At 62.0% G+C, this 9,648-nt stretch overlaps 1 protein-coding gene across 1 annotated transcript; it reads right to left on the bottom strand.

Annotated features, from left to right (window-relative positions):
* Positions 1 to 365: 365 nt before the first annotated feature.
* Positions 366 to 9,333, bottom strand: ZYX (zyxin). Its single transcript, XM_061165979.1, has 10 exons — positions 9,253 to 9,333; positions 8,888 to 9,101; positions 8,205 to 8,404; positions 7,956 to 8,048; positions 7,362 to 7,844; positions 3,061 to 3,181; positions 2,730 to 2,899; positions 2,439 to 2,617; positions 1,494 to 1,614; positions 366 to 965 (listed from the first exon to the last, which is right to left on the bottom strand). Exons 2-10 carry the CDS (start codon positions 9,087 to 9,089, stop codon positions 867 to 869), a joined length of 1,668 nt encoding a protein of 555 aa, XP_061021962.1. The 5' UTR covers positions 9,090 to 9,101; positions 9,253 to 9,333; the 3' UTR covers positions 366 to 866.
* Between the last annotated feature and the right edge of the window lie 315 nt (positions 9,334 to 9,648).

Genomic DNA, 9,648 nt, shown 5'->3' with positions numbered 1-9,648 from the left:
CCCCCTGGAGGAGGACATGGCAACCCACTCCAGTATTCTTGCCTGGAGAATCCCATGGACAGAAGGGCCTGGCGGGCTGCAGTCCATGGGCTCACAAAGAGTCAGACACACCTTAGCGACCCAGATGGTAAAGAGTCTGCCTGCAATGAGGGAGACCTGGGTTCGATCCCGGGATCAGGGAGATCCCCTGGAGAAGGAAATGGCTACCCACTCCAGTCTTCTTGCCTGGGAAATTCCATGGACAGAGGAGCCTGGCGAGTACAGTCCATGGGGTCACAAAGAGTCAGTTGACACGACTGAGCGGTTAAACATCTCCTCCATCTCATCCTCTAGGGCTGTAGGTACAAAAGAGTCAACTACTAAGCTTTCTGGAAAACACTGTCTTTTATTTGTAGCTGTAGCCACAACCTGGCAGCACGGGGGCTGGGGCTGGGGGGTGGGGGAATGTCCAGGCTGGTGAGCCCAGCCCAGCCTCCCAGAAGGCCGGGTGCGGGCATCTCCTGGCCCTTAGCAAGCAGAGGACGCGGCTGCTCAAGGGCAGGCAGGCCAAGGGCGTCGGTGCAGCAGTGCAAGCAGCAGTGCTCGGCCCGGTGCACCCTCAGGCGGGGTTACCTGGACGATGGTGGGTGATCCCTGCAGGATTCGGGGGGACTGGACCCCAGGGTTGGGACTCTGCAGCCCCGAGGCCACGTGGGGGCCCTGGATCAGGGCAGGAGGGAGACTGGGGTGGGGTTTGGTATGGAGGGAGGGGCTGGACGTCAAAAAATAATTGTGGGGAGGGTGAAGGGGAGGTGGTCTCATCGTGGGCGGTCCGCTGATGGGGGAATGGACTTGCAGTCTGAGAAAGGGGCCAGTCCTCACTCAGTCTAGGCTCTGGCGGTGTGGCATTTCCGGCAGAGCACGTGGCCATCCAAGGGGAAGCAGCCGTTGTCATCCGCCTCAATGGAGAGGGGCTTCCCACAGTCCTGAGAGGAGCAGAGAGCGCGCGTTGGCCGGGAGGGCCACCACCCACGCGCCCCACCTCCATCTTTACATCCGGAGGCCAGACTTCAGGGCTCAGCCCTGTTCTCTCTGCATCGGCCCAGCCACAGCTGCCCCAACTCCCACCCCCACCCCTCTCACCCACACTTTTGTCCCCGAGGACTCTCCCCCAGGATGGGCAGTGGTTGCTTCCAGTGGGGCATCTCCCACCTGCCTCACCTCCCTTCCAATTCCTTTAACCTTGCGGAGACCCCCAACCTCCCACAACAAATCCACACCCTTCCCTCCTGGGGGTCGGCCCCCTTTCCTTTCTGTATCACTCAGAGAACCCCACGCGGCCATCCTGAAGCCAAGGACGCATCTTCGTGGGGCGGGTGTGGGCGCCGCCACTGCCCACCCTCAAATTGCAGCACCCGGGTCCTGCAAGCTAGCACTGTCCACCGCCTAACCCGTGAGCAGCGTCCCACCAACCTCCCATCCCCGAGGGGCTCGGGGCGGGGGGTGCAGCCAACCTCGCACTTGTAGCACTTCATGTGGAAGTTCTTGTCCAGAGCGACCACGCGCACGGTCTCCTCACGCCCAGGCTCCGGCATGATGGGCTCTGCACAAACAGAGCACCTGGGGGCGTATTGCCTGCGGGGCGCAATGCCAGTGAGTGTCAGGATGGGGCGCCGGGCGCTGACCTACCCCAAGCGCAAGGAAATGAGAAGGCAGACTGATTTGTACATCTTGCCCCACAAGCCTCGGTGGAGGAGGCTCGAAAGAAAGGCTGAAGGCTGGCTGCCGTACCTGGTCCTCATTGGGAACGTCCCACCTCTCCCCACCCCCACCACGCGCACTGCAGCCCCTGCCCAAAGCACTCCCAGAGGACCCCAACCCAGACCCCCAGCCCTCGCTAACCCCCCGTCATGCGGGCGCCTCGGCCCGGTCCCTGGGGCTGGGGGGGGGGGGGGGTCGGACACAAAGGGATACGGAGCCCTGGAAACCTACACCCCACTCACACTCAGAGGTGGGGGTCTGAGCTTGCAGCTTTCCAGTCCTTTGGCTCCATCAGCAGAACCTTGCCAATAGCCTCAGAAAGTAGCTACCTTGTAAACACTGTTTCTAAGGGGAAACCCTGAGCTCCAAACAGCTGATCTCCAAAGGCACTCTGAGAAAGGAGCCTACGTGCGAAATAAAGTCACTAAGGTCCAGTGCTGAACACAAGACCACACCAAAAAGAAACCTCAGAGAGCGAGACCCGGGCTGGGGAAGGGGATGAGCCGGCAGGCCAAACGCCACTGGACAGCCAAGTCCCGATGAACCGGTCCCTGCTATCCACAGACAGGAGGTGGGGATGGCAAGCAAGCCCCAGAGACTGAAGAGCGGTCTTGGGGCTGGGGGCAGCCTGGCTCCCAGACAAACGAACCATCGCTGGCACCCAGAGAAGGGCCCGGAGGTGGGTGGGGGATCCTCACTTGTGGTAGTCGGGGACGCAGTGGGGCCGGTTGGCCTGGTCCACAATGAAGGAGGTGCCCTCCAGGGGGCAGGCGCAGACCACACAGGTGAAGCACTGTGGGTGGTAGGCCTTGCCCGTGGCCCTCAGCATGCGGTCAGTGATTGGCTGCCCACAGGTGTTGCACTTCTCCAGGGTGTCCTGCGGAGGCGGGGTGGGAGGGTGGTAGCAGCTGGAGGTTAGCAGGGAACTGGCACCCGAGGGCCAGCTGTCTGCCCCGTGCCCGCCCCGACTCCCCAACCCCGGGACTCACGGTGTAGCAGCCCTCACAGTACGGAGCCCCCTCCAGGCTGTAGAACTGCTGGCCTTGGAGCTGCTGCTCACACTGGCGGCAGGTGAAGCAGGTGATGTGGAAGAGCTGCCCCAGAGCGCGAACCGCGGGCTGCGAACGGGCCAGGGGCTGGTGACACCGGCCACAGGACTCTGGAGAGGCCAGAGACGATGGAGATCACACAGGAGAAAGGGCAAAAAAAGAGCTCACGAGGGGTCGGCTGGCATCAGACAGACTAGGCCGGGAGCCGCAGGCCTGGGAACGGCCCGGAAATGGAGGGGCCATCCCTCCAGGCGGGGCGGTGGGCTCTCACCGTTGACGGGCACGCTCTGCTTCTGAGGATGCTCCATGTCCTGCATCAGCTTCTGCGTCAGCTGCTCCAGCTCCTCCACCTCTTTCAGTGTCAGAGGCCCTGGGGCCCCAGCGGGGCGCACCTGAAATCCCAACACTTTCTTCATGCCCTCTCTCTCTCTCAAGGGTCACCGCCCTCCAAGAACCCACCCCAGCTGGCTTCTCTGCTTTCTCCCCGAAAAGGATGAATCCCGCCCCCCACCCCGTCTCCTGTTTTCCAGATACTCAGGTTGGTGGGACCCCCAAAAGCTCCTCAGTCTCCCTCCCCGACCCCCAGCACCACACAAATCAGGGGACGAGGATGACCCTGCCACCCGCTTTGCCCGCACACACAGACAGGCCGGAACGACTGAGCGGACGGAGGCCACGCACACAGCAACTTGGGTCACGGAAGCGCCAAGCACCCAGGCCACGCGTCAACCCCACAGAGCATGCTGGGCCATGGCCCCCATGGAGAGCCCGGCGCGCGGTGGCGGGGGCAGCCCCGCACACACACACCTACCCGTCCCGCCGGCTGCCCGGCAGCCCCTGTCAGCGTGAGGGTACAACACAGCGGGAGTCAGGTTAAACCCCAGCGCCCAGCTCCCACGCAGAGGTCCCAGGGTCCCATCATAGAGGGGGGTCCTGGACCACCTGGCTGACCCCAGGCCCTCCCCAGGAGGCTTCAGAGAAGGGCCACTCTCCAGTGGCCCCTCTCCGGCCAGCCCGCCCCTCCTGTTCAGGGGGGTCCTGAGACAGCTGCAGATTGGGGGTGGGAGTGGAGTTGGGGGGTCGGCAGTGCCAGTAACCCTGAGACATCCTGGGAAGAAGCCCCATGGGGGCCGTTTGACCTGTAGGACCATCTCCATAACAAGGTCCCCCAGGAATGCTGAGTTGGTCTCCATTGCTAAGTCTACCCAGGACTGTGGCCCCACCACTGAACACTCTACCTGCCAACGCCTTCAGTCCCTGACACGGGGAATCTCAAAGCCACCCTCTTCCCGCGGTCACCTTGCCCCCAGCCCTGGCTCCACCACCCTCACACCTGTCTGCATCAAGAGCTGCATCCACTATAGACGTTCCAGCTCTCAGCCATTTTTCCCGGCCTCCTCCTGTCTTTAACTGACAGTGGGAGTCTCCTGCGAGCCCCTTCTTCTACGTAAGCTTCAACTTTTCCGCTCCCAGTCTTTCCCTTCTGGCATCTCGGGGACAGAGGAAGAGGACACAGCCAGCCCTCGCTCTCTGGTGCCACTTAAACGCCTCTTCCATTCTTTGGGAGTTTGAACTATTCCGATATCGGCTCCCCTTGGGTATCCACACTCCACCACACAATCCAGCTGCTGTTTCCGCGCCCCCCCTGCCTGCCAGCACCAACATTCCAGGTTCAACATGCGTGGCACTCACGCCTCTTCAACTCCAACAGCTCCAAACGTCCCTCCGGCTCAGTCACCTTCCACGGTGGGACCACTCAGACCTGAGATTTACCAGTTGCCACCCCCAAGATCCTGGGCTCAACCTCCCGACCATCACCTCCTCCCCGTTTCCCATTCTCACTCCCTGAAGGAACCTGCTCAGAAAAGCCTTGGCACCTCTGACTCCCAACCCTCTCCCACATGCCTTCTGCATCCGCTCCCTTCCGTCTGGCCTCCCTGCAGGCCCAGTTCCCTTGACCACTGATTTCCACAAGGCTCTCACAGCCACCCTGGCCACCAGTAGACTACCGTCCCTTATCTAGTCCGATCTCAACCAACCCTGGGCCCACGCCACTGCCCGCTTCCTGTTTCTGCCTCCCAGCTGCAGAAAGTAGGTGGGGAGACGATTGCAGAGGGACTTCACCAAACACTGCAGGGGCCCTCCGCACCCTCCATCCAGGCGCAGCTGGCTGGCATTTGGCTGCTGCGGGTTCCCAGTCTCGCCTGCCCCAGAGCAGCTGTTCCAAACCTTTCCATCGCCTCCAGCCCCCCGTGGCTTTGCCCCCTCGCTCTCAGATGACCTCACCTCCTACGTGACCCAGGAGCTGGAAGCCTGCCATCCCAAGCTCCCTCATCACAAAAGCCTGCTTGCAGCCACCCTGTCCAAGGTCTCTAGGCTGGAAATGCCCCGAGGGTGGAGTTGGCACCAACAGTGCACCCAGCTCTCAGGGACCCCAAGCCCTCTCTTCCACGGACTTCTTCCTCCTGGTTCACACTCACACCTGAGCCTTCCTCCCCTAACGTCAACCCTATACACACAGACCACACACACACACATACACACACACGCACGCATGCACGCACACACACACGTCTTCCCTCCGTGTTCCCCTGCCAACCTCTGATAACAGGCTACTTGGGCAACTCCCAAGTTTCTCACCACCCACTCACTCCTTCACTGCCCCTCAAAAGGACACAGCTTCTGAATCCTGAATCGCCCAATCCCTGGCCTTACGTTAGCCCTCATCCCCCTCAGAGCCACGCTAAAGGGGCCCCTCAGCCACCATTCTCTTTTGGAGATGCCACCCTGACCCGTGACTCTCCTCCTCCTTCTGCCATCCTTCCCGCTCCTCCCAGGTGCAGAGGAGCATCCCCCAGGTTTCTTCCCAGCCCCCGGTGTGAGCAGCCCCTGGGCTGCGGTTCTCACCACCTTGCGTGCACACACCTCTCACCTGGCCCCCTCCTGCCACTTGCCCCCCCATTTCTGACTGAATGACAGTTCCAGCTGAAAGGAGATCCTCCTGGAACCTGTTGCTCAACATGCTGACAGCCGGACCCTCCCCTTCCCGTCCACACCATTTCCCCTTCTGGACTTCTCTATTTTGTCAGCAACTCTGTCATTCCCCAACACATCCGGGCATTTTTTTTTTTTAATTCCTCTCCCAGTCTCTTCCAACTGCTTATCAGCTAATGAGCCTGGAGGCGCTTCCTTTGTAAGAGCTCTCTGATCTGGGCCTTATTTTTCATTTCTGGCAATGTTACTGTCACCCAGGAGTGCACCCCCACGCGCCACTGACCTCCCACGTCTAGTCCACACCTCTGCTGGAAAAACTTTCCCCAAAACCTCCTGATGCAGCCACACCTCTACTCAGACAACATTCCTGCCTCTCCAGGACCCGCAGGCTCCCTAGGTGCACTATTTCATCCCTGCTGCCTCCCCAAGTCCCCACCCACCTCTCTAAGTGTAGCTCTACAATTTCCCCCCAGGGGCCTTCTACTTTCTGTCCTCCAGACACCCCTGGTGTATCTGTGCCCTTGAGTTTTGCTCGTGCTGGTCCCACTGGAATGCCCTTCCCTCTCCTCTCTGGATTCTTAAATCCCGCCATCATTAAAGGCACACCAGCACCCTGATGCCTTTTCCTAATTTGCCAGCCTCCACACTGGCTCCCTGTTTGGAGTTCCTGTAACAACGGAATTCTGCAAAACTCATTGGCACTTGGCATCTCTTCCTACAGTGTCTTGCACACACACACACACACACACACACACACACAGAGAAATCCATGCTGTCAGTCAACTCCATGGTTGTTTGGACCAAATATCTGGCAAGATCCCTTCAACCCAGACGATTAGTCTCCTGAACTGGAAGGCGGGAATAGTCAGACAGGAGTGATAACTTTTCTACCTTGAGTATTCATGCGCTCAATGCAGACCCCCAGGATCAGCTCTGGCTCAAGTAATCCTCACAACCATTGTGAAGGTAGATGACGAACCCAGGCTCAAAGTTCACCTAACTTTCCTGGGGTCTTGTGAGCGAGGAATTCTGTAACAGGTCCACTGACTTCCTTAGGCTCAAGCTCTTTGAGGTCTCTTCCCTCCCGAGTACAGAGCACAGTGCCTGGCACGGAGCAGTAGCTGGCTGCCTCAGCCAGTGTTTACCAGTGTTTATTGCCAGTGGCTCTTATCACCAGATGGGCCCTCCAGCAGGGAAAGCACGTAGAAGAGCAGAGATTAACTCAAGAATCCAAGAAAAGGGAAGATCTGAAGTTGGACTGCTGATGATCTCATCCTTCTCTTTAATTTTCTGGGGCAGGGCAAAGGGGAAGGTACACCAAATCCTCCCCCTAACTCAGAGTCACCTTACTCCCAGTCAGGCCCCACCCAGCCTCAGACCCTGCCAGGCTCTCCCCCAGAAGCGCTTTCTCCACCATCCAACCCTAGGGGCTAAAAACGATCCCACCACCCCACACCCCACTCAGGCTCAGGATCCTGGACTTAGCCCTGCCTCCAGCCCCCAGGGCTCAGCCCGGTCTTCCTGCCTCCCTGGCCTCCAGCCCCCAGGGAATCAGCCCAGTCTCCCTGCAACCCTCACCTGGTTTTGGTTTTGAGTCGGTAGCGGCACTGGATGCTGCTTCTCCTGCACTTGGGGCTTCTCCTTCTGCTGAGCATAGGTAAAGCTGGGGGGCTGAGGGGAGCCTGTGCCAGTGGAAGAGGGAGCTTCAGGGGGCCCCAACTTCTGATGGGGCTGGGACCCAAGTCCACCTGGGGCTCCAGGGCTGAACTTGGAAGCCACAGGGGTAAACTTGGGAGTCACTGGAGAAAACTTAGGGGCTGGAGATGGGGCTGGGGGCCCCCGAGGCTGGGTGGTGGCCAAAGGCACAGGCTGGGGGGGTGTCTGGGGCTGGGACTGGACATGGAATTGTGTCGGGCTCTGAGGCTGAGCCTGGGACACAGGCTGGGAGCTAGAAGGGGACTTCCAGGGAGGCAGGGGTGCTGTGCCCCCAGTTGCAGGCTTAGTATTGGACTTGGAAATGAATGGAGTGGTGACCGGTGGGGGTACATATCCAGATGACACCTGCGAGGGAAGGCAGAGGAGAGAGAAGTGCCTTAGAGGAGGCTGTGGCCCTTGGCGTGAGTTCCAGCCCGGCTCTCACTGCCCTGCCTTCCCTGCTCTCCTGCTCCTTACCCGGGCTTTGAAGGGATCGTTCTTGGTCATGTCATCCAGCAGCGAAGACAGGGAGTCAATCTCCAGATCAATACTGCTCACCTTCTCCCTGGGCTAAAGGGGCAGGGGTCAGAGCGCCCCATGCCAGTTCCCCACCTCCACCCCGTCCTCCCGGAGGGCTGAGATGCCGCCAAGGTCGGCGGAAAAGGACCCTCCTTCTCCTTCCCTGGGGATGTGACCGCTGTAGCTGCCCCTCCAGGTCCTCCGTACCTGCGATGGGAGCTGGGTGGGGGCCTCAGGGCCTCCCTCCTCCACTAGCGGGGGCGGTGGGGAAGGGAAGATCTCCTCCTCCAAAGGCGCGGGGGGAAACGGTTCGTCGATGGGGGGCGGCGGAGGTGGGAAGGCACCTCCCAGGGCGCCCTCGGCATCATCTGCCTCCCCGACCACCGGAGGAGGCGGTAAGGGAAAGTCTGGGGTTGGAAGGAGATGGAGGGCGGTCAGCAGGGGCCCGCCGACCCTTCGTCAAGTTCCCCTCCTTGAAGAAGCTGTTCTAACCCCTAACCTCTAACCCAAGAAGTCTCTCGAGGGTCCCGGAGCACACAAGAAAGAAAGTAAAGGCGGGGGGAGGGAGTGCTCGCAGGGCGCCCTGAGAGCCTCGGGTCAGGAAAGAAGGGGTGCATCTCCCATTTCACTTCGGAAAACGGACCCAGAGGGGAACGTTCGCGCCCCACATTCCCGCCTCCCACCCCCAGGCGGGGGGACTTGGAACTGTCCCAGGAGCCCTGGCTCCCAGCCACGAGCTCCGCGATGAGCTAAGAACATCTGCTCGGGACTGGGTGTCGGAGCCCAGCCCCCTCCGCCGCAACCTTTCCAAACATCCCCCGAATTCCCGAAACCACTCCCCGCTTAGGCCGGCGCCCGCCGAGGTCCAGCCCCCAAGCCCGGCCACCTACCTTCTGGGGGCGGCGGGGGGATCTCGCCCACCCGGCCCATCTGTGCGCGCTGGGCCCCAGCGGCCGGAGGCGGCTCGCTGTCGCCCGGCCGGAAAGGGTTCACTTTGGGCTTCGGGGCCACCACCGGGGCGAACTTCTTCTGCGGGGCGTAAAACACCGGAGCCGAGACGGAGATCGCGCGAGGCGGGCGGGGGGCCGCCATGGCCAGGCCGGGCTGCGGGGGGGTGGAGGGGGGGAGCCAGGGTTACGCCGCGCCGAGCCGGGCTGAGGACCGACCCCCACCCCCGGCGCCGCGGCCCGGCTCCCCTCGGCGCCCCCGCTCCCCGACCCTGTGGGCAGCCGCCGGGCGGCTCCCCGCGCCTCACCGCGGGCCGGAGCGTGCGCGCCGCGTCTGCCGAGGGCCGCCTCGCAGCCGAGTCCGCGGACTCTGCGTCCCGGTCCAGCCGGGCGGGGAGGGACGCAGGGAAGACGGAGGGAGGGAGAGGGCGGGGAGAGCGCGGCGCGCAGACCATACAAGGAGCGGCCCGGAGAGGGGGCGGGGAGAGGCGGGGAGGCGGCCGCGGCGGGAAACTCCCCCAGGAAGAGGCCCAGCTCCGGCCCCGGGGCCGCGGGCTTCGCCGAGGTCCTCCCGCCCCCGCTCCCAACCCCCGACCCGGCCCCCTCCCCTCCAGGCGGGCCCCTCCGGCCCCGCCACCCCGGCCGGGCGCAGACCACCCCCTCCCCAAACACAGGCCTCTGATGTCATTTCCTGACTTGCCCTC

The sequence above is a fragment of the Dama dama genome, chromosome 18 (assembly GCF_033118175.1).
Source record: "Dama dama isolate Ldn47 chromosome 18, ASM3311817v1, whole genome shotgun sequence".
Taxonomy (NCBI): domain Eukaryota; kingdom Metazoa; phylum Chordata; class Mammalia; order Artiodactyla; family Cervidae; genus Dama; species Dama dama.
Note: the sequence above shows the minus strand (reverse complement) of the source record. Positions and strands in the feature narration are given on the sequence as shown.

Excerpts from the sequence above, each read along its gene's own strand:
- ZYX (XM_061165979.1), bottom strand. The coding sequence starts at position 9,089 with ATGGCGGCCCCCCGCCCGCCTCGCGCGATCTCCGTCTCGGCTCCGGTG. Across the intron at positions 8,049-8,204 it reads CCACCCAGCTCCCATCGCAG|CCCAGGGAGAAGGTGAGCAG; the intron begins GTACGGAGGACC and ends CTGCCCCTTTAG. Across the intron at positions 7,845-7,955 it reads ACGATCCCTTCAAAGCCCGG|GTGTCATCTGGATATGTACC; the intron begins GTAAGGAGCAGG and ends CTTCCCTCGCAG.